A 25,062-nucleotide genomic window follows, 5' to 3' on the forward strand; every position below is an offset into this window, starting at 1 on the left:
TACCACTGAGTATACTTTGGAAATAAGGCTCATTACTCAAGAGTGACAGACATAATATCAAATCTATCTCACTGGGCCCAATTCTCTAAAATACACACTGAAGACGGTTATAAACCCAGGGAGGTGAGCCAATTGCAGGTAGGAGGACACTTTGGGGAGGGGAACGAAGAAAACATTTTGTGTGTGTGTGTGTGTACACATGTACAAAGCATAACGGTGAGATCCATTCATGTTCCATTAAAATAAAAATCAACACATCCCTGAGAACACATGTTCCAAACACTCTGTAGTGACTTATTTTTCCTTCAACTATTAAAGATTGTAGAATAGAAAAAACAATCAAAATATTTTCTTTAATACAATGTGAACACTGTGAGTACTTTGTAACCTGAGTTATGTGCTATGTACATTGAAAAATGCAAAAAATAAACAATACTACAACCCGTAATTTTCTTCCTAACATCATAGATTCAGAGCTGAAAGGGCCCTCAGAGGCCATCTGCTCCAACACTCTCCTTTGACAGCTAGGAAAACAGATGCCCAGAGAGGCTGACCTAGGAGAGGGCAGATTTGAACCTGTGTCTTCTGACTCCAAAGCCAGTGTATGCACCACATCGCCTTTTTCACTGATTTTGGTTTGTCCTTACCTTTCGCCTGAAGTCCCTAGTTTGGGAAAACAGCATCATGCTCTCCCCTCCTACATCTCTGGTATGGTCTTGACTCTTTGCCAACTTGAACGACCTGGGCTATTTAGAAACCTTCTGTGATGAGTGTGGTAAAACCATTTTGACACATGTCATGGTGAGGCAGTGTTGAGGATGGAGGCTAACAATGATGATAATAACAGCTAGCATTTATAGAGCATCTACTGTGTGCCTGGCAACGTGCTGAGTGCCAAATAAAGCAACCCTGGGAGGTGGGTGCTACTTTATACCTACTTTATAGTTGGGGAAACAGGTTATATTTCATGTAGGACAATTTTATGAATATTTTATTGTCATCAATAGATGGTGAAAAACCTACAGGATGCCTCCTATGCACTATGTCTCAACAATCCTGAAGTAGCCTTCATTTTTGAAAAACCATTTTGTATGTGGACTATACATATATATATATATATATATATATATATATATATATATATATATATATATATATATATATATATATATATATATATATATATACACACACACACACACACATATATATATATATAAAACTATACATAAAATATAGTTTTTCATCTCATAGAATCATGGAGACGGATTGGACCTTTGAGAGCATTCAAATCTGGGCTTTTCCTTCGTAGCTGCGTACCTCTTGGCAAATCATTTAACTTGTCTCCCTCAGTTTTCTCATTTGTAAAAGGTGGATAATAATGGCATCGACCTCCCAGGGTTGTTGAGGGATAAAATGAGATGGCACTTGTAAAGCACTTCGCAAACTTTAAAGTTCTGTATGAATGCTAGCTGACATCATCTTGTCTAACACCCTCCTTTTACAATTGAGGAAACAGAAACAACCCAGAAAGGTTAGGTGATGTGCTGCAAGTCACACAGGTACTAAGAGGCTGATTTCATGTTATCTCCCTCCAAAATTCAGCACTCCTTCCGTAGTACCTTGCTGCTATCTTATTTTATTTCACTTTTAAAAAATTTTATTGGAGACATTCAGGGTTAAGTGACTTGCCCAGGGTCACACAGCTAGTAAGTGCCTGAGGCCGGATTTGAACCCAGATCCTTCTGACTCTGGTGATGCTACTCTGTCTATTGTACCACCTAGCTGTCCCTATTTTGTCTCTTTCTAAAGATCTTGTTCAAATACATCTGTTCTTTAAATGTAAGACCTAATTCAGGGCAAAAAGGCCTTGGTTTCCCATCCCATATCATTTAGGAGAGTTTCAATAATAAATTAAAAACAAAATGACAAGAGGTCACAAAACACTTGGTTCCTTTTCTGTCTTTGTTCTGTGATGTGAATTAATTCCATAGTCTTGATCATCATCTCAAAAGAGAGACAAATTCTGGTGGCTGGTGGAGATGAGTCCTTGCCCCAGAAGTTCATACAGAAAGTTTTCACTGACAGAAGCAATGAAGAGGCAGTAAATAACATTAGGATGTGCCAATAAATGACTGGACTATGTGTATGAAGCTCCGTAAAAATTCTCCAACATTTTTTTCCTCCAGTTCCTCACATTCTTTGCATCCTGATTCTGCGATGTTCTGCCAAAAGAGAAGACACAAAAGAAAAATGACTATAGCAAGGCAAGGCTCCATCCCCTTTCCTGGTAGTATCATATCAACTGAACACTGTGCCAAGAACCCGAGATGCCCATGAGCTTCCTGGGTAGAGCTTTCAGAGAAAGTGATTAGGGGGGTTTGTTTTTCCTTTACTATTGATAAAGGTTGTAACCAAAAAAAAAAATAATTATCCAAGTTAACCCCATGAAATGAATGTTCTCGAACAAAAAGTTCTCTATTGATTGAAAAATTGAAATTATTTCTATAGCAACTTGGCTACATGTGATTAAATCTAGGTTCAACCTTTAGAACTTTAAACTGTTGTCTTCTGTGCTGATTCAGAAGCAAATCTGGAAAAAAAAAAAACAATAAAAAGCTGAAGTGTTTCACTGTTTAGGCCAGGGCTGGGGAAACAAGGGCTCAAGGCCACATGTGGCCCTCTAGGTCCTCAAGTGTGGACTGAATCCAAACTTCACAGAACAAATCCCCTTAACAAAACGACTTGTTCTGTGCAACTTGGACTCAGTCAAAAGGCTGCATCCGAGCACCTAAAAGTCCAACATGTGGCCTCCAGGCCGCACATTCCCCACTCCTGCTTCAGACAGTTGAGATACAAAATAAAAAACAATACAGTCTCTACCCTCAAGAAGCTATTAATTTAATGGAAAGCATTTGAAACAAGATTTAACTGTCTGGAAGGCTCTGTCTTTTTGAGCTCTCTGTTTCTTCAAAGGACAAAGAAGTCTTCCCGATCCATCCCTTCAACCTCTCTTTGTCAGAGCTTTTCTGCTCTTCAAAGTTCTGTATTAACGCACAATAATTTATATTTATCTGTGTACATGTCATATATTGCCCTACTCAGAAATGAAGTTCCTCAAGGGCAGGTCCTGTTTACTTTTTCTGTCAACACAGAGCAAGGTACTTACTTGGTGATCGTTGAATTCAGTTTAAAGCTTTTTAGGTTTCAATTTCCTTATTTATAAAATGGGGGTGTTGGACTGAATGACTTCTGAAGTCAAGTCCAGTTCTATAATTCCATGAATTATTCTAGGCAGAAGTTCTCAAAGTGGGCAATACAGCCCCCTGGGGGGTGCTGGAACAATGAAGGGGGGGAGTAGTAGCCTCTTGTGCAATTGGAGGGTGTTAAATAAAAATAAAGGGGTGGTGGAAGCATAAGAAAAGATAAGAAAAATTTGAAAAACCATTTGTACGTTTCATCAGTGTGTAACTGAGTATAAGTCGTAGTGATTACATTATTTCCCAAATAAACCCACAAAATGCAAGTCATAACCAATCAGCGGACCAGTCTGCCAACAGGTCTTAACAAACAAATGTCATGCATTGTCAGAAGTCCAGCATGCATGTTATGACTTGCTTACGATACGATACTATATGCTATACAATTACATGACTATTGTGTCATCAAAATTTCAATGCAAGAAAAAAATACATATTTACAATAAATTATTAAATTTAAGATGTGTCATTTTTAAAAATATTTTTTGAAATGATGCAAATTTTAAAAAAAAAGTTAAAGGGTTAAAAATTTCCTGGAGGGCACTAATTTTTTTAAAAGGGGGCAGTAGGCTAAATAAGGTTGGGAGTTCCTGTTCTAGAGCAAAGTAGAATTGGTAAGTTTATTAATTATCCTCATATGTAAATTTCTTGAGATCAGGGGTTATGTCTCATTCTTTGTATCTATAGCACAGGGAATGGAACATACTAAGTGCTTAATAAAAGCTTATATTGAATGGTCCAATTTTATGTTCATATTTTTTTTCCTTCAAATTGAGTGAGGCTTGTCTAAAAAGTGAATGCAGCCCATAATCTGTTTTCAAATGATGTCTGGAAAGTGTCTACTCAGTCTTTCTTAAACACAATGAATATGATCTAGGAAGTGTGAGTAAACTGGAATAGATTCCATTAAATCAGATTAGAGTTAGTGATTGATGTCTCCTAACTGTGGCCAATCTCCTTGAGCTCTTGGCTCGTTCTGGGAAGGCTCCTGATCACCTTGCCTGGATCAGGCTCTCTCCTAAGCAGTCTAACCAAAAGGGTTTAAGAAGCTCCTTAGTTCCTGCTTCTTTGCAGAGGTAGGGGTCCACAGATACGGAATATGGAATATGACATCAGATTTTTTTCAATGTGTTTTTGGTTTTGCTGATTTTTTTTCTGTCCTTCCTTTTTGTTTTTTTAATTTGTTATAAAGGGTTGCTCTCTGAGAGGGACAGAAGAATAGAAATAAAGGGGGAAATGCAGGTGATGTAAAAACAAAATATATCAATAAATACTAAAAAATAAAAACAAACAAAACCAAAGCTATATCATATTTTTATTTTAGCAGTACAAAGAAAGCTCACCCTGTCTGATGATAATGTGGTATTGGCAATGACGATGACATTTTCTACTGTTTCAGTGAGCCTGGTATTATTGCATTCATAGGAAATCACACGAAGCTCCAGAAGGAAGCACCTCATCGCGGTGATTTTACAACTTGGCTACAAGGAGAATTGAAAAAGAGCTGTTTTATAAGAATTCATTGCTTTTTTAAAAAAATTTTGATTATTTCATATTTTAAATTTTGGACCAAAAACTCATTCTGTCCAAACTTTTGCTAAGGAAATGTCATGTTCCAAGATGTTAGTTACATCTATGCAGCAGATAGCTTAGAGAGTTGTTACTCTGATAGAAAACAAAAGAAAAACCTACATTCAGAAAAATCCCTAATCTAGGACAGCCATATGGTGGTACATGGGAAACATTTTGCACTAGCAGACCTGCATCTGGTTCAAGTTCTCTTAATGACTCTCCCTTTAACCAGTCCCTTGAGAGAATCATAGGATTTAAAGTTGGAAGAAGTCATATAGTCTAAACCCCTCTTATCCTCTTGGAATTTTATATTTAGAAGGAACCTCAGAGACAACCTGGATCTGAATGGGAATCCCTTTCTATAACATCCCACATGAAGAGGAAGGCAGGAGGACCTCTACATGAAGAGTTCCATCCCTTTCTAATGCAACTCCTCATGTCTGGAAGCAGCCAGTGGGTCGTCATTCATTTTGGACTACTCTAATCATTAAGAAATATTTCTTGTGTTCATTTGGGGGAAAGGGCTAAAACTGGAGTCAGAGGTCCTGGGTATGAATCTTGGCTCTACCATTCATTACCTGTCTGACCTTAGGCAAGTAACTAAACTTATAATTATATGAAATCTCTCTATGCAATTTCCTAGGTTCAATGACTTAAATCTGGAAGGGACCTCGGAGATCATGTCATCTATTTGTCTCGCCATTTTACAGGTGAAGCGATTTGCCTCTGGTCACAGAGTCAGACGCAGGATTTGAACCAAGGGTCTCTTTCCCTACTGGCAAAATAGAGAGTGCCTCCTACCCACCTGTCAGAGATATTGGAAGGCTCTCATGACATGCTTTGTTGGAAGTGCCTTGAAAAGGTATAAGGCATTTACGTAAATGGAAGGTTTCTTTTTAACTACTAATCCTTAGAAAGTGGTTTTGATTTTAGAAGGGGAAAGACTGCAGACAGAAAGGTACAGACAGAAAATGCTGGAAGCCACAGTGCCTGTTCAATGGTCTGGCTCATTCCAGGAAGAATGTCTAAACAAGCAAAATCCGCCTCAACTAAGCCCTTGAGATTTGCAAGAGCTACTAAAAATCAATTTCTCAGCTTGTTGATGGTTAATTATTCATGTAGTCTGCATGGTCATCTCCCTTGCCCTAAGTCTGGCTTGCCTTATACTTTTATACTTTCTCCATGCAGACTCTAGTTGGCTGGGAGATGAGAGATCGACTCATTCTCCAAGTAATGAGGACCTTTTTCTGAAATTTTTGCAAGTGGCTCCGAATTGGTAACTATATTAAAAAAAAAAAAAGCCACGTTCCTGGTGTTGGCCAAGATTGACATTGCCAAAAAGATTCTGATTAGGATACTGTTGATGGAAAGTCCAATCAAAAATTGAATCATAAGGGCAGGTAGGTGGAGCAGTGGATAGAGCACTGGCCCTGTAGTCAGAAGGACCTGAGTTCAAATCTGGCCTCAGACACGTAACACTCAATAGCTGGGTGACTCTGGGCAAGACACTTAACTAACCCCAATTGCCTCACCCCCCCAAAAAAAAATTAACTCACTAACACAATGTCTTCTAGTGAATAAAGGAAAAGGAAAGAAAGACCTTGTTTTTATACCCAGAAACATGGGAGAAATCAGATGTGCCTCAGTTTAATTTCAGTCCAATTAAACAAGGTCAAAGTATTTCTTTTAGGCTTTTGAGAAAAGTAATCAGTTTTACAGATTTGTTGCTTGGTTCATACAACTGGTAATAGGCAGGATTTCTTATTTTATTTGCAAGAGAGGGAGAAACCATCTTATTAATGCATACATTCACTCAATTTACAGAAAACAGGAGAGTTGATGTGGGTACATAATGAAGGCCTGGCTGTGTCAGCTGTGGAATTCTATGGAAGATAACTGGTAATATAATTTGCCTGCCCTTAATATGTTTTCTAACAATGACTTCTATTTTTCCTTCTATCACAAAGAAAAAAGTCCACAAAAAGATCTTACTTTGGTTTGACATGTGTTTCTTTTTTTCTTTTTCTGGCTTTCCCAGTTTCTTTCTGAAAAAGGCAGCATAGTATAACAAATATGGGGCTAGGCCTGGAGTCAGAAAGACTAGATTCAGATTCTGTTCCTGACACTAATTAGCTGTGTGACCAAGTGAAAGTCCTATTACTCCCTCTGTGTCTCAGTTTCCTGATCTGTAAAATGAGAAGACTGGACTAGTTGACATACAAGGTCCTATCTGCGATGTTACTATTATGATATTATAATATATACACATATTATATATAATATATGTTGTATATGTAGTAGAATGTATATATATTATGGTATAATACATACAACATAAATATATTATAAATCATATTTTATATATAATTATATTAATATATAACACATTTAAATATAGAAATAAATTATGAATATATAATTATATATTATATTTTAATAACATATAAATCTGAAACTCAGGTATCTACCTGAGACATTTTGATTTGCATTGGTGTTATAATCAAAGGTCCTTGGCACACTGATATATACGTTTATTTGTTTTGTTTGGAGGGAGAGGGTTGTTTGTTTTTTATCCTGTCAGCAAGAAGTCCATGGAGACCTTTTCACAATATTTTAATTTAAAAATTTGCTGAACCCAAAGGAACACATTGAAAAGTGAGATATGAATTCTATAACTTCAGCCAAATTCATTATAAGTCCTGGAAGATCAGTCTCCTTTTCTGGCTTCTCAGAGGAAGCAAGTCAAATTCTTTAAGTCTGTTTCTTCTCAATCTGCTCAGGAAAGTGAACTCAGCATGAACTGGCCCTGGACACAGATCCACGGAGAAGTAGGCCAGCATCTGTCACAGAGAAGAGGGCAGGTCTACAGGGGCCTTAATTATATACCCAAGGGTACATTCAAGAGACATACAAAAACGAGTTTTTTTTTTTCTAAGCCAGCTCTGGGGTGATAGTTTTCTGGGTGAAGGGAGAGAATCAGGAGACCCAAGTTTTTGCCTATTCATAACCTTAACTCACTACATTTCATACCACTAGGCCTTGAAGAATAAGGGGTTTGAATTGTATAATCTCTGTCATAGAATCACAGAATATCAGGGTCTCAAGGAGAGTGGGGGAAAGGGACTTGGATGGACTCAGAAGTCATCTAGCCTCTGACGGTCAAACTTCAATAATGGCAAACTCATTAATTATTCCTCAAAGTTGCCCATTCCACCTTTAGACATCTTTAATTATTAAGGGGTTTTGCCTTCTATGGAAGTCACATATGCTTATCTGCAAGTTCACCCATTATACCTAATTCTGTTCTCTGGGGTCAAGCTGAGCAAAGCTAGTCCCTCTTCTACATGACAGCTTTTAATTCATGAAGACAGCTGTCATGCCCTCCCCTCTCCCCCAAATCTTCTCTAGGCTAAGAACATTCCAGTTCTTTCATATGACCTTCATATGGTTTGGTCCCTTCCAGGGCTAATATTCTGTGATTCTAAGAAAATTGAACAACACAATAATTATGGCAAAAAAAATGTGGCGAATATACTTACATGGGCATTACTTTCAGTATACAGAATGGTGTCTATATCTAAGGACTAAAAGGAAAGAAAATTATATACATGAAAAGTTAGAGGACGAAAACATCTAAAAAATAATTGAAATTAAACATCAGGATTTTTTAAAAAATGAAAGGAAGATTATTTATTTGCCAATTAGCTGAAACCTGTTTAATGGAGCCCATACATTCCCATGTTTGGGCCATGTACCAGCTTCATCCATCTACTACCCAGATAAAAGGACTCCCAGTGACTTTCCAGTGTTATTCAGGTGAAGATGGTTAACCCAGGGAGAGGATGGGAAAATCAGTACTTACTTGGATGAGAAATTGAATGTGTTTCAAATCCTTCATGACATCCTGCCAGTGAGAAGCTTCGGTTTTAGGCAGATGGGCACTGATACAGCTGAAACAAAACCAAATTATGAGGCTTTTCTGCACCAGCATGATTCTAGTATTAGCTACTAATAGGAAGAGAACATGCAATCAGAGGATCATAGGCTCAAATAAAATCACACAGGCGCTGATGAGTCACAAGTATGAATAATAAAATCAAATGCATTTGACAAGACCTCTTGCCCAATGAAAAGCTAAAACTCATTTTTGTTATTGTTGTTTTCATAGGGCAATTACATGGCATGGTAGATAGAGTGTCGGGTCTGGAGTCAGGATGACTTATCTTTTGAGTTCAAATTTGGTTTCAGATAATTCCTAGCTGTATGACCCTGGACAAGTCACTCTACCTTGTTTGCCTCAATTTCCTCATTTGTAAAATGAGCTAGAGAAAGAAATGGCAAACCATTCTAGTATCTTTGCTGAGAAAACCCCACGTGGGGTCATGAAGAGTCAGACATGACTAATACAACTGAACAAAAACAACAGCAAACATCTATTTTCATAGCATTGCCAAGTAAGTGCTCTTAAAAATAATTTGCTCTTTTAAGCAAGTTAAACACACTCCCTTAGACCATGAGCTCACCATTAAATCTACTTGACAAATCCATCTTTTATAGATAGCACCAATGCTGGTCTACCAGAAGTTTTAAAATCACCCATTCAGATTTAGTCAGGCCTGAGTTTCAATACAAAGAGGCAGTGACCAAATGATGTACCCATTCCCTTTAAGACGTAGAAAGGCTCAAGTGGAAAGACCTATACATTTTGAATGTGAGTCACCTGTGTGACCTTGGCCAAGGTCAGTTAATTTTTTTCCTGGACCTCAGGTGCTTCATCTGTAAAAAAAGTGGCTAGGTTAAATGGCCTCTGAGGTGCCTTTTAGCTGGAAATCTATGATAAAAGAAGCAGGAGTAACAGCTGATTTTAAGGAATTTTCTACAGAGGAGTCTAGCTTAATGCCATTCTGCCTTGGCAGAAGGAATGAGAGATGACAGCCTATCACTTTCTCTCTAAAATCTGAGTCCATTGCTCTTCTGGTGATGTTTGTTTCAGGGTAAAATGGGCTGTCAGATTTTCGGGTTAGGGAATATGCCACCCTAGGAGAAGCCTTAGAGGCAGAAGACGAAATAAGAAATACTTTTGGAAACAACAAAAGTAAGGAAGAAAAAGGAAGGGGGAAAAACACAGAGTGAGTAATCTTCAGGGATAAATGAGTATGTAGCAAGAAAAAACATAATTAGACTTTCTTTCTTTTGTACTCTCATTGATATTGGGAGTTTCCAGAGAGGAATCTTCTATCAATGCAGATCATCAGCTCCTCTGTAACTTTGAGTCTTTAGAGAGTTTCCAGGGGTACTGGAAGTTTAGGTGACTTGCCCAAGGTCAAAGAGCAAGTGTGTGTCAGAGACAGGACTTGAACCCAGAGTTTCCTGGCTGGCTAATTATCCACTACACTATACTGCTAATTTCCCTCATTTCCATTCTGCCTCACCCCCCCAAAAAAAACAAAACAAAACCAGGAGATGGATTCTTTAAGAATATGTATGCTAGAAGCCAGGCAGGAAGAAAATACCAAGGGGGTCCAACTTATTTGGGGATAAACATAATCATGAGAAGTGACACAGTCTAGAGCAGGAATGTCAAACAAATTCCAATAGAAAGGGACTCCTGCAGGCTACATATCGATTTAGAAAACTACGCATTAAATAATATTATCAGGGGTGTATTTTTATGTATTTAGTTCAATACTTTCCAACTGTTTTAATTTGATTGGGGCCCACTTGGGAACTGGAATTTTGCCAGCTGTGTGAGGCCTGCCACTGGCCCGAGTTTGACACCTCTGGTATAGAGGATGAAAGGTCACCTTAGTTAGGAAGATTTGGATGGAGGGCCCACCAGATGTGCTCTGATAGAGGGTATTTCCCCACTGGGTTTTCTTCATGAGGATGAAATCACAGGTCTAGATTCACAGCCACACACACACACACACACACCATATCCCTTCATCCCAGACATAGTCAAAGGAAGGAAATCAATTCCCTTTAAACCATACTTTTATACCAAAATGCCCAGAATTTGAGAAAGCTGAGCCAACCATTTCTGCATGTAGTCATGATCACAGAGTCTGTTACCTGAGGATGAAGAAATGTGTTCCAACTTCAGTCAAAAAACTGAAAAAATGGCTATTTAAAATGAGGCACAGGTAATACTGGATCTGTGTGCTTCTTAAGTTTGATTTCTGAAAAACATAATTAGACGAAGGTTATTTAGGCAGTGTTCATTCTTTGAAAGGTTCTCTGCAATGGCTAATAATTAACCACTTTATTTCTGTACACAAAGTAGCTATTTTTCATAATCTATTATCATTCATTCAATTTATTGGCACTAATAGGAAGGATTTATTAAGTTCCTACTATATGCCAAACACTTTACAAATTATCAACCCATTTGAACCTTACAACAACCTTACGAGGTAGGTATTTTATTATCTCCTTTTTATAGTTGAAGAAACTGAGGCAGACAAGTGACTTACCTAGGGTCACACAGTAAGTGCCTGTGGCTACATTTAAACTCAAGTCTTGGGGGCAGCCAAGTGGCACAGTAGATAGAACACCAGCCCTGGATTCAGGAGGACCTGAGTTCAACTTCGCCCTCAGACACATAACACTTACTAAATGTGTGACCCTGGTCAAGTCACTTAACCCCATTGCCTAGCCAAAACAAATAAAAATAAATTCAAGTCTTCCTCACTGCAGGCCCACAGCTCTACCCACCATGGCACCCAGCAGTCTCCTAAGAGGCATTAGAAAGCACATAAACAACCCCCAAGTTACTAGTAACACATCCACTCATTCATGTATTCCTTCATTTGCTTATAAGACTTGAATTTTCAAAATTATACTCTGCTGGGGTCAACGGTAACACTTTCACTCTAGAAGCAACTGGATTTTACAAATAACTGATTTCCAAAGCACATAATTTGCATACAGGTAATCCAACATTCATAGATCTGGCCCTGGAAGGGACCCTAAAAATCCATCCAACCCCCTCCTTTTACAAAATGGGAGACTGAGGCCTAGAGAAGTTAAGTGATTTCCCCAAGGTCACAGAGATATGAAGGAACACAGTTTAGATTGCAGGCAGGTCTCCAAAACCCAATATCCTTTCAACTGTACAATACCGCCCTCCCTGATGGCTGAGAGTCCATGTGGTCTTCTATGTTTTAAAGGTCTGATGGAATTTAAAAACAAAAACTCTCATAGTAGGTACTTAGAAAATCCTAGCAAATTTGACACACATTATCTAATTTATTCCTCAGAATGTTCTGCAAATCTCATTATCTTCATTTAAAGATAAGGAAACTAAGGCTCAGTGAAACACAAGTGCCTTCCTAAATCAGATGGTAAGTGATGAGTCCTAGGTCAGGTCCAAAGCCTTCAGCCATACGTGACCAAGCGGCAGCCACATGGTGCAGTGGATAGAGCGCTGGAGCTGGAGTCAAGAAGGCCTGAGTATAAATCCAGCCTCAGACGCTCTCTTCAACTTAAAGTCATACCTTATTCTAGGCATAAATTAAAATTGACAAATTTTCTACATTTATTTTTGTTCCAGTGAAAATAACGGTCAGAAAGTTTGAAAACCTAATAATCTAAGTATTGCAGTCTTCCATGAGTACAAGTTTGTTTTACTTTTAATACATTTGCCCTGAAAATGAACAATTCAGGCCATGAAACTAAGGAGAGATTGTGTAAAAATCACACAAAAATCGTCTCTTTTTGTTACTTGCGTAGTTGAAATTTGTATTTATGGTGGATTTATCTAGTAGCTTATGCTGACACTCTATGAACCCAGTAGCATCTAAAGAAGCCAGTTAGGGTTAGTGTAACTAAAAGCAGGTAGACAGGTGTTGACATAAGAATGCCAAATTTAACTTATGCCTAGAATAAGTTATGACTATAAGTTGCACAGAAAGGAATGATTGCATTGGTAGAGAGAGTTTCCTTATCTAGGAGATCCTTTACCCATAAATCATAGGTCTGGTCCTGTCAATCTTGTGATAAAATATGTCATTTGTCATCATGTGATAGAGTTAATTTTTCACAGCATACACCCTTTTTAAACTATTTAACTTTTCTTAAGCGTGATTCCTACAATTCAGAAGTCTGCCTCCAGGCAAATAATGGTGCCTATCTAAACAGGCAAAGAAAGTTAGGTAACTGAGAGATGAGATAGCATAAGACTTTGTCTCTCAATTACACCTTACATGTTAAACAATATCATGTAAAATAATAGTATAAATATTAAATGCCGATTTGTTTGCATATTACTTTTAGGATAAAATACCACTTGGAGCAAGTCTTAAGAGGAAAAAAAAAGTCCACAGTTACTATAATTGCTATTGATCACTATTTACTCTAATTTTCTTTGTTATTTTAAGAATACATTTAAATCTATGATAGCAGCTATCCATAGGTGTGGCCCCATGCTTTACCTTAAATTAAAATTTTTATTTCTTTATGTTTTCATGGTAGTAACTACCTATACACATCTGCTTTGTCTCTTTTGAATTTACAAATCTCAACTCTGTGAAAGATTTCTAACTGTAATTTATACAATTTACAAAAAAAAATTTAAGCATAATTGTCTCCAAATGTGAGAATGCCAAAGAATGGATTAGAAATGCTTTTAGAGAGCCACCTATTAAATTCATGGAAATTACTTAGAATGAATTTAATTGACAATAAAAGAAGACACATAGAAGCAAATCAACTTTCACTTAAAATGATTAACCTAGAACTCTCAGTAACATGGGAGTGGTTATAAGGGCACGTTTGGGTATGCTAGGCATCCTGATTATCAACAAGTATTTATTATGTTCCCCCTTGCAAAAAGAACTATGCCAATATAATTCCTGTCCTCAGCCACTCTGTATCTGATAGAGATATTCAGATGTCCCTGAAATCAGGTAGAGGAAAGGATGGGGAAGAATTGTAACCCTCTCCCTTTTGGGTATAGCCCTGTTATATGGCGATAATGTGGCTGTTTTATCTTCAGGCTATGTAAAGCTTCAAGAAAAACATGGCTAGATGACCCCAGGAAAATCTTGCTGGTAGGATTATATCATAGCTCTGGCCAGCTCTCCTAGAGTGTTTTTCTCAGCAACCACACAGCTATTTTTCTTCTTGGACAAAACCCTGATTGCTCATAATAATAACAGCTCATAATTTTAAACTGCTTTGCTCTTATGAAGATGCTTTCACATAGATTAACGCATTTAAGCTTCACAACCAGCCACCTGTGCTAAATAATTGTTGTCAAATTCAGCTCATAATATTTCTTTACACATACTCCCCAATCCCCAATGTTGAGGATGATAATGCAAGGTTATTTTTTTTTCTCTGCCTAATTTCCTCCATGGTGGGCTGCCATTATCATAAGCAACCAGGCTAAACCTATGACAGCTTGCTAAGGGCAGGTGAAGAGATGTGAACAGAATTGCACTAAATTCTGTTTGCTGAAAATTTTGCTCCAGGGCACACATATCTCTTTCAACTGGTTTTAACAAGCTTTCAGAGGACAAAACTTGTGGAGGACAGTATTTGCTACTGCTGCTAACCACTTCAGTGGGCTGGGAAGCTAAATTGGGAGGATGAGGAAATATATGCTGTGATGCATCCACAATCTTCGGGCATGTAAAACAATGGGTCTATGTTTGAATGAATGGGAAAAAAAAAGCCACAACAACATTAAGTGCATACAATAAGCCAAGCAGTGCTGCCCTAAGTGCTGGGAATACAAACACAAAAGTAAAGCCAGTTCCTGACATCTGGGAGTTTACATTCAAATAGGGGTACAACATATCATACAAAAATCAAGGAGATGTATTCTCATCCAAAAAGTTACAGGAATGATGAGTGTTTTGAAAGAACATTACAGAGTTGATTCAATCATGGTTCCAGAAAAGTCTGAGAGGAAGAGAAGGGCAGAGAGCAGGGAATAAAGTGAGAAGGGGCAGCTGGGGCTTTCCTGAAATAATGATCTAGGAAAGGTAACTGCCAATCAGGATAGAGGGATTCCAAGGTGGCAAGATAATAATACATTCATATACTACTTTTTTTTTAACAGCCATTCCCTAATTGATGGGCATACACTCTGTTTCTAAGTCTTTGTTATCACAGACTGCTATTTGACTGTTTTGGCATACCTGGAAACTTGCAGATTTCCTTGGCGTATAATAATCCTGAGTTCTTGAAGGCTATGCCCACACAGAGCAACTGACAGAATCCTAGATTTAAGCTGGAAGAGACCTTAGAAGTCATCAAGTCCAATGCCCTCCTTTTACAGATGAGGAAACTGAGATCCATAGAGTTTAACTGACTCCACCTAAAGGTCAAAGTCAGTGTTGACAACCTGTCTGAATTCATTCATCAACGATTAATAAGCTACCTTCTCTGCTATAGAGAGCATAACTCTGATGGGCTGGCCACGTTGTTCGAATGCCAAATATACTTTTGCCTAAAAGACTATTTTATGGAGAACTCACACAGGGCAAGCACTCACACAGTGGTCAGAAGAAGCAATACAAGGACACTTGCAGGATCTCTCTTCAGAACTTTGGACTATTGGTGCTTGACCTGTGGTAGAGCATTCTGAGCTTGTATTGGTCTGATCAGCCACAGTTGGCCGCATTATAACTTGACTCTTCTAGAACAAAGGACAACCAACCAACCTACATTTCCCAGTTCTGAACCTACTGCAGTCATCATCCAGACCATATTGTCCATCTTTCGGCTCTCATTGAGACCGACTCCTCCTGATGACACAGCCTTCCTTGGCCACCTCTTCCAGCGCTGGTTGCACTTTCTCTTATTCCTCTGACTGTCTGGTCATGGTAGAGGAGATGGAATACTCCTTGCTCCATATTACAACATCCAGGCTCTCCCTCTGCCACCATCACTCAGTAACTTCTCCTCCTTTGGGGTATACTCAATCCATATGTAGCACCCAATCAGAATTTGGGTAGCTGTTTTCTACCAACCTCCAAGACACTCCTCTTATTTCCTCAATGAGGTTACTGTCTGACTCATAGTCTTTCTCTGTTCTTGAACTCCTGCCTTATACAAGGAGACTTAAATATGCATATTGATATTCCTTCAAACACTGTACTCCCATGGTTCCTCAATTTATTTCATATGATCTATCCCTCTACCCCACCCCACTTTGACATGAATATGCTCTTGCCACCACCTAGTTCTATGTTCAGGAACTCTGAAATTCCATTTTATGATTATAATCTATTGTTATTCCCTAAGCCATGTTCTTCACCCTCACCATGACCTCCAAACCCTCAATGTCTCATTTCTCTCCCCATCCATTGCCCTTATGCTAGCTCTACTCTCCTATCTTTCCCATCCTCACCCCTTGCTGGACTGGTTCAGTTCTACAATCTCCTCTTTTCTCTAGTCCCTGGCCTAATTAGTCTATCACCCATCCTGTCCTGCCAAGCCATACCCACTGTCTTTGCTCCTACTTATACAAATACTGTTCACTGAAGATGGAGAAAATCATTGTGACAAGCAAATTCTTTCATGCCTCCCTAATTAACCCACTATCGCACTCACAAAAGTGACTTTCCAACTTTTTCATCTCTCCTTAGACCTTCTGTAGTTCCCTCTCCTACTGTCGTCTCAGCTGAGAACCTTGCTCATATTTCACTGAGAAACTGAAGCTATTCACCAAGAGCTCCTTTTTCTCTCTCCATTTCACATCACTAAGATCATTTTGACCATTGTCTGCTCCTTCACGTGACTCACAAGAAGAGATGGGCTCTTCTCATTACCAAGGCAAACCTATCTATACACACAAGGGATCTCCTTCCACACTGTCTTCTCCATAAGATTGTCCCCCCTATCATTTCCACTCTCTCACTTATCTCCAATCCCTTCTTGTCTGCTGGCACTTTGCTTATTACCTACAAACATACCCATGTCTTCCCTGACCTCAAAAAAAACCCTGATTTGATCCATACATTCCCACTAGCAATCATCCCATAATTCTCCTCCCTTTTGTGGCTAAACTCCTTAAGAAAGCCACCTGTAATCAATGCCTCCATTTCCTTTCTTCTCACTCAATTCACAGTCTGGCTTCTGACTGCTACATTCAACTGAAATTGCTCTCTTCAGTTATCATTGATCTTTTAATTGCCAGATCAAATGGCCATTTTTCATTAATCATTCTTCTTGACTCTCTATAGCATATGACACAGTTGATGACCCACTTCTCCTTGATACTCCCTTTTCTCTAGGTTTTTGTCTCCTCTTGCCTATCTGAACACTCGGTCTCTTTTTCTGGATCTTCACCCATGTTATGCCCACGAACTCTATGGAAAACCCCAAGGAGGTTCTGTGCTGGCCTCTTCGCCTTTTCACTTGATCCCACAAGCTGCCACAGATCTAATTATCACCTCTATACTGATGTTTCTTAAATTATTTATCCAGGCCTAACCTATCCAGTCTCTCCTACACTCTAGACTTGCATCTGTAGCTGGATGTCCTGTAGACATCTTAAAGTCAACATGTCCAAACAGAATTCATTATCTTTCCTCCCAGATGCTTCCCTCATCCTAACTTTCCACCATCCTCCTAGTCACCCAGGTTCACAATCTAGGTGCACCCTTGTCTTCTCTCTCAATCTCTCTCTCATTTCCTATGTACAATCTGTTGCCAGGTCCTGCCAATTTTACCTCTGTAACATCTAAACTCCCTTCTCTCCCCTGACACAATCACTACCCTAATGCAGGCCTTTATCACCTTAACCCCTGGTGGTTGGTCTTCTCTGCTTTAAGCCTGTCCTTCCTCCACACCACTGTCAAAGTAACTTTTCTAAAGTGCAAATCTGACCATATCCACCTCCCTTTTCACTTTAAATACATATATATACATATATATATGTATATATATGTATATATATGTATATATGTATATATATATGTATATATGTATATATATGTATATATATGTATATATATGTATATATATGTATATATATGTATATATATATGTATATATATGTATATATATATGTATACACACACACACACATATATATATATATGCACATACAAATTTATTTTCAGTTTTCAATATTTACTTCCACAAGATTTTGAGTTCCAAATTTTCACCCCATCTCACCCCTCCCCCCACCCCAAGATGGCATGCATTCTGAATATCCTTCCCCTAGTCTGTCCTCTCTTCTATCTCTTCCCCCCTTCTCTTATCCCCTTCCCCTTCTATTTTCCTGTAGGGCAGGATAGACTTCTGTACCCCATTTCCTGTATTTCTTATTTCCCAGTAGCATGTGAAAACATTTTTTTTAACATATGTTTTTAAAACTTTAGATTTCAAATCTTCTCCCTTCCTCTCTCCCCACCCACCCTCATTGAAAAGGCAAGCAACTCAATATAGGTTGTACATGTGCAGTTATGCAAAACACTTCCATAGTAGACATGTTGTGAAAAACTAACTCTATTTCCCTTAATCCTATCCTGCCCTCCCATTTATTCTATTCTTTCTTTTGACCCTGTCCCTCCTCAGAAGTATTTGCTTCTGATTACCCCCTTTCCCAATCTGCCCTCCTCTCTCGTCCCCTTCTCCCCCTATTTTCCTGTGTAAGATAGATTTCCTTACCCAATTGAAGGTGTATGTTATTCCCTCCTTAAGCCAAATCCTATGAGAATAAGATTCACTCATTCCCTCTCACCTTCCCCCATTTCCCCTCCACTGTAAGAACATTTTCTTTTCTTTTTTTGTGAGATAATTTACCCCATTCTACCTCTCCCTTTCTTCTCTGAATATAATCCTCTCTCATCCCTTAATTTTATTCTCCAGATATGACCCCTTAATCTTCAACTCACCCTGTGCCCTCTATCTATCTATACATATAATTTTTTTCCTCCAACTACCCTAATACTGACAAAGGTCTCATGAGTTATAAATATCATCTTTCCATGCAGGAATGTAAACAGTTCAATCTTAATAAGTCTCTTATGATTTCTCTTTCCTGTTTACCTCTTCATGTTCCACTTGAGTCTTGTATTTGAAAGTCAAATTTTCTATTCAGCTCTGGTCTTTTCATCAAGAATGCTTGAAAGTCCTCTATTTCACTGAATGACCATTTTTCCCCTGAAGAATTACATTCAGTTTTGCTGGGTGATTCTTGGTTGTAATCCTATGTCCTTTGCCCTCCGCAATACTATATTCCATGCCCTGTGGTCCCTTAATGTAATGTGTTATCCTGATTGTGTTTCCACAGTACTTGAATTGTTTCTTCTGGCAGCTTGTAATATTTTCTCCTTGACCTGGGAACTCTGGAATTTGGCTACAATATTCCTAGGAGTTTTCCTTTGGGGACCTCTTTCAGGAAGAGATTGGTAGATTCTTTCCATTTCTATTTTGACCTCTGGTTCTACTATATCAGGGCAGTTTTCCTTGATAATTTCTTGAAAGATGATGTCTAGGCTCTTTTTTTGATCATGGCTTTCAGATAGTCCAATAATTTTTAAATTCTCTCTCCTGGATCTATTTTCCAGGTCAGTTGTTTTTCCAATGAGATATTTCACATTTTTTCTAATTTTTCATTCTCTTGGATTTGGTTTACAGTGTCTTGATTTCTCATAAAGTCACTAGCTTCCGATTGCTCTATTCTAATTTTTAAGGAAGTATTTTCTTCAGTAATCTTTTGGACTTCCTTTTCCATTTGGCCAATTTTTCTTTTTAGGGCATTTTCTCCTCATTGGCTTTTTGGACCTCTTTTGCCATTTGGGTTAGGCTATTTTTTAAGGTGTTATTTTCTTCAGTATTTTTTTGGGTCTCCTTTAGCAAGCTGTTGACTTGTTTTTCATGATTTTCTTGCATCACTCTCAGTTTTTCCTCTACTTCTCTTACTTGCTTCTCAAAATCCCTTTTGAGCTCTTCCAAGGCCTGGGACTGATTCATATTTTTCTTGGAGGCTTTAGATATAGGAGCTCTTTGTTGTCTTCTTCTGATTGTATATTTTGATCTTTTTTGTCACCAAAGTAAGATAATATAGTCTGACTCTTTTTGCACTGTTTGCTCATGATCCTGGCCAATTACTTGAGTTTTAAACTCTTGTTAAGGTAAGAGTCTGCTTCCAATGTGGAGAATGTACTGTCCCAAGCTTGGGGTTTTATATAGCTGTTTTCAGAGATACTTGTAGGACCTGTAAATTTTCAGTTCTTGCAAGGTGGTATGATAAGGGTGCAGGTGTTTACTCCTTTCCTGGCCTGTGCTGTGGTCTATTAGTGACCACAAGTACTCCTTTCTGTCCTGGAACTGTGAGAAAGGTTTCCTGTCCACAGCCACTACAAGCTCCACCGTGCCAGCGCTCTTCCTCACTCCAGGACCACCGTCCAGAACTGTGACCCAGATCCAAGCACTGGCAAAGCAAGAGATTCCTGCCTCAGCACCAGCAGAGAGATCCCTGCAATCCCCCTCTGATCAGACACTCGATTCCCCCTCAGTCTATGGGCCAGAAGCTTGGGAAGCAGCTGCCCACGGCAGTGCCATGTTCTTAGGGAATTAGAACTGAGACCCCACCTTCCTCTCTCAGCACCGCAGAAACAGACTTTTCCCACTGACCTTCTAAGTTGTCTTTGGCATTTGAGGATTGAGGAGTCTGGAAACTGCCACAGTTACCTGCAATTCAGTCCTCTGAGGCCTGCTCCAGGTTAGCTGTGGCCTGCACGCCCACACTGCCCTGTGCTCAGCTCCCAGCCCGTTGCAATATACCTTTCTGATCCAGGTTGTCTTGGGCTGGAAATTTGTTTCATTCTGTCTTTTTTGTGGGTTCTGCTGCCTTAGAATTTGTTTAGAGCCATTTTTATAGGTATTTGGAGGGGTCTGGGGGACAGCTCAAGCAAGTTGCTGCTTTCACTCTGCCATCTTGGCTCTGCCCCCTCCACCTCCCTTTTCCATCAACTCCAATGGCTCCCTAATAGTTCCAGGATCAAATAAAAATTTTGTTTGACATTCAAAGCCATCCTACCCCCAATCCTAGTACCCTTTTATCCAGAAACAATGGTTTCCTTGCTGTTCCTGGCACAAGACACTCTCCTGATTCCTTGCATTTCTATTGGCTGTCCTCCATGCCTGGTATCTTCTCTCTCTCTCCCTATCTCTACCTCCTGGTTTCCCTCACTTCCTTCAATCCCAGGTAAAATCCCACCTTTTATGAAAAGCCTTTCCTCATGCCCCTTTAAACCAGTCCCTTTCCATGGTTGATTGTCTCCTATTCATCTTGTCTGTATTTTGTTTGCACGTGGTTGCAGGTTGTCTCCCCCATTAGATCGTAACTGGAGGGCAGGAACTATCTTTTGCCTTTCTTTGTATCCCCAGAGCATAACACAGAGCTTGGCATGCAACAGGCCCTTAAAAAATGCTTATTGATTCACTTGCTAACAACTATTAAGTGTCTGAGGTGGACTCTAAGCCACGGTTTTCTTGGCTCTGGGTCTGTCCAATACTACACTTGACCCACTAGGTCTACTGCGTCTCTTGCCAGGAAAACGAAAGTACTAACCTAGGACTAGAAAGGACTATCCTAGAAACGATGAAATCCCATGAAAATTATCATAGATTACAGTGATTTGCAAAGCAATAACCACGTTGTTTTTGGCAACTGCATCTTAACCATTGAAAAAGTCAATTTTTTTCATTGTCCTTAGGTAGCAAGCTAAACAAGACGCACACTTTTGCTGCTTTTGGATGCTTTTGATTCAAAGACTAACAAAAAAAAGTTCCTCCTTTTTCTGGCTACACAGAAGCTACCTGTGGAATCTCAACCTCTCCAAATCCCTTTAGCTATAGATGTTATAGAGTGTCCATGAAAGAATTCTAGAGAAATAGAGCAGAGACCAGAGTGAGTAGGAAATGTATCAAGGAAGAGTGTTTCTAATGACTAATATTGCTGGTGCTTTGGGAAAACAGGCATAGGGATACGTTGTTAGAATTTTGAATTGATATAACTATGTAGAGATTAATCTGAAATTATGTTCCAAAAGTGAATAAATTGCACATATCCCATGACTTAGCAATACCGTTACAAGAAGTGAATCCTCTAGAGATGAAAGAAAGAGGAAAAAGACCCATGAGTATAAAACTATAGCAGCTTTCCTTGTTACAGAAAACAACTGGAAACTAAGCAGGGGTACCCATCAATTGGGGAATAGTGGAACAAATTAGAGCATATGACTATAATGGAATACTATTGTGCCTTAAGAAGTTAAGAAAGATGGTGTCAGAGAAACTGTAATGACTTGTACAAATTTGAGTAAATTGAGCAGAACCATAATCTACTATGGCATTAACATTATAAAAACAATTTTGAAAGTCTTAATGCAATCAACACAATTATCAACCATGTTTCAGAGAACCAATGAAATGATAGGGAAGTGACGAAATAAGAATCAGTTATATTTTTCATCATGACAAATATCAGAACTTTTCTACTTGTCAATGCTTATTTAGTACAAATGTTTTTTCTTCTTTCTTTTTTTTTGCAGGGGGAGAGAGGTGGAGAAGTGGAGGGGAGAAAAAATAAATGCTTGATAATTAAAAAAATAAATTGGAAAAGAAATAATACTTTTTTATTTTTATAATACATATTTCTAGCTATATCCTTCCCTATTCTATGCAAAAAAGGCATTTCTTGAAATAAATATTTTTTTTAAAAAGAAAAAAAATCATTTCAGCAAACTAATCAACACATTAGATACAACTGACAACTTGGACAATATTCCTCACTCATAGTCGGCCAGTCCTGAGATGAAAGGAAGAAAATGCTTCTCTTCTCTAGAGCTCAATTTAGTTATTAAAATTATACAACATTCAGCTTTTTTTGTCCTTTTCATTTACATGTCACATTATTGATTATATTGTTTCCCTGGTTCTGCTTACTTTACTCTATTTCACTAATTCTTCATGTTTGCTCTGTCTAATGGTATAGGAATACTGCATTACCTCCATGTACCAAAATTGGTTCAGCCAATCTCCAGTTACCATCCTCTCACTTGGTTTCTTTTTGTTTGCTAGATGGCATCTTTCTATTTTCACTTGCAGGGATACCAAAAAAACCCCCAAATTTTCAATTTTACTGTTCCCCCCCACCCCTTGTGCCTCTCCTATATTTTTATGTTCTATCTAGGACATTCTATTTCTCAGAGAATCCACCAGTCTATTAAGATATTAAGATCTACCATATGTTCTAAGTTGTCATACCATTTTTAACCCTACTCTATTTTAAGTGATCTTATTTTAAAAAATGTATTTTATTGATGCCTTCTGTCTTCCCAAAGTTGATAGCAAAGTCATTTCAGACTCCACCCCCTGCAGATGAAATCCTGCCTTGTGAAAAAGAACAAGTAAATAAAACCACTCCATTTGGCAATTCCAGCTGATGATATATACAGTAACCTGTCCTATTTGTCTCTCACCTCTCTGAAGGGAGGGGGAGCCATGGTTCTCTCTCTGTTTTTTAGGACTTTCATTAGCTTTTCAGCAACACAGAGTTCAAATTCCTGTTAGTGATCTCATTTACACCCACAAAGTCGGGGTTGGTTTCTTTCTTGTTTTTGCTGATTCTACTTTCACTTTGCATTCATTTACACAAATTTTCTCATGTTTCTGTAAATTTCCTCATATTTGTCATTTCTTGTTTCATTAAATCATTCCATTGCCTTCACATGCCATTGTTTTGTCAGCCACTCCCCATTCAATGGACACCTCTTTTATTTCTAGATCTTTTCAACCACAAAGATGACTGCTATTAATATACAGACATACAAACAGATGTATATGTGTGTGCATATACAGACTAACATATGCAAAGGTGCAAAGGTGTTTTACATGTGTAGACACGCATGTAAACATGTTTTAATATATTGCACACATGCAATATATTGATATCACATATAATTATGTGTGTGTATGTTTTATATTATTGAAGATATCATGCTTTTATATATATATATATATATATATATATGTGTGTGTGTGTGTGTGTGTGTATTGGTGGTCATTTATGTCCAACTCTTTGTGACCCAGTGGACCATAGCAAACCAATACTGTCCATGAGGTGTTCTCAGTAAAAATACTGGAGTGATTTGCCATTTCCTTCTCCAGTAGATTAAGGCAAATAATGGTTAAATGACTTACCCAGGGTCACACAACTACTAAGTTTCTAAGGCTGGATTTGAACTTGTGTCTTCCAAACTCTAGGTCCAGTGCTCTAATCCCTGAGCATTTATATTATATGCCTAATTACACGTGTATACACACACATACTACATACATATATACATATATAAGTGTGTGTGTGTGTATATATATGTATAGTATACATGAAAAACACATTTTTTTCTGTCTCTGACTTCTCTAAAAAATATTCCCAGTAAGTGAATTGCTATGCCAAAGGGTATGGAAAGTTTAGTCATACTCAATGCTAAACTGTGATTTTTCTGCTTCCATTTATGACAAGCTTAGAAAAGTGGTTTCAGTTTAAGCGACAGATGCCAGCTTCTTGATATTAAAAAAGCCTCTGGAGACATGTTCCTACTCTGTTTTTCCCATTCAATTTAGCACTGTGCCTTTAACTTCTGTAAAACAGCAAAGATGGGGGTAAAAGGATCAGAAAGGTAGAGGGAACTTTTCTGAATTACAGGGTCATGAACTAAGTGTGTCTCTGGAGAATATAAAACAATGCCCCCATTTGACAGATGAAGAAACTGAGGCCCAGAAAAGTGAAGTGACTCATTCAAAGTCACAAAAGTGGCAGCCAGGATTCAACTTCAGTGCCTTTTCCACTCTATTTCATTTTCAGAGTTAGAGAGATTGAATTAACTGTGTATGTCAATGTGAATGAATGATGGAGATTGAATTGGCTTGTCCATATAAACAAAGCAAATTATTCCTGGATCTAGTTGTAAATATTTGAACACCTGAAAGGAATCAGAAGTAAGGGCATAAAGAGATTAAAATCATACACATACACACATCATGCATTTATGGGCAAGAAAAGCTGGGTCCAAATTCCAGCAAGAGATCAAACTAGAAAGATAGTACAGGAGAAAGGGGAACTTATGCTTGGCAATCTGTCAGTTTCACATCTGATTACTCAGTGGGGAAATATGTAGAAATGTAAGAAACCCTCTGCAACATGCATAAGCCAACCCTTCTCTCTCTACGCTCTCATTTTTAGTGACCTCATCAGTTCCAA

At 38.3% G+C, this 25,062-nt stretch overlaps 1 protein-coding gene across 6 annotated transcripts in view; it reads right to left on the reverse strand.

Moving 5' to 3' along the window:
- Window positions 1–334: 334 nt before the first annotated feature.
- IL15 (interleukin 15) overlaps window positions 335–25,062 on the reverse strand; it is a 401,163-nt gene continuing 376,435 nt past the window's right edge. For all 6 annotated transcript variants that reach the window (XM_020989847.2, XM_078148945.1, XM_020989845.2 and 3 more), the window contains 5 exons: window positions 10,905–11,011; window positions 8,695–8,782; window positions 8,372–8,416; window positions 4,604–4,741; window positions 335–2,225 (listed from right to left, as the gene is read on the reverse strand). In XM_020989847.2, coding sequence (XP_020845506.1) covers window positions 2,115–2,225; window positions 4,604–4,741; window positions 8,372–8,416; window positions 8,695–8,782; window positions 10,905–11,011 — 489 coding nt within the window. In that variant the 3' untranslated portion in view covers window positions 335–2,114. The remainder of the gene's footprint in view (window positions 2,226–4,603; window positions 4,742–8,371; window positions 8,417–8,694; window positions 8,783–10,904; window positions 11,012–25,062) is intronic.

Source organism: Phascolarctos cinereus, unplaced genomic scaffold (genome assembly GCF_003287225.1).
Source record: "Phascolarctos cinereus isolate Bilbo 61053 unplaced genomic scaffold, phaCin_HiC Scaffold_9;HRSCAF=440, whole genome shotgun sequence".
Classification (NCBI taxonomy): Eukaryota; Metazoa; Chordata; class Mammalia; order Diprotodontia; family Phascolarctidae; genus Phascolarctos; species Phascolarctos cinereus.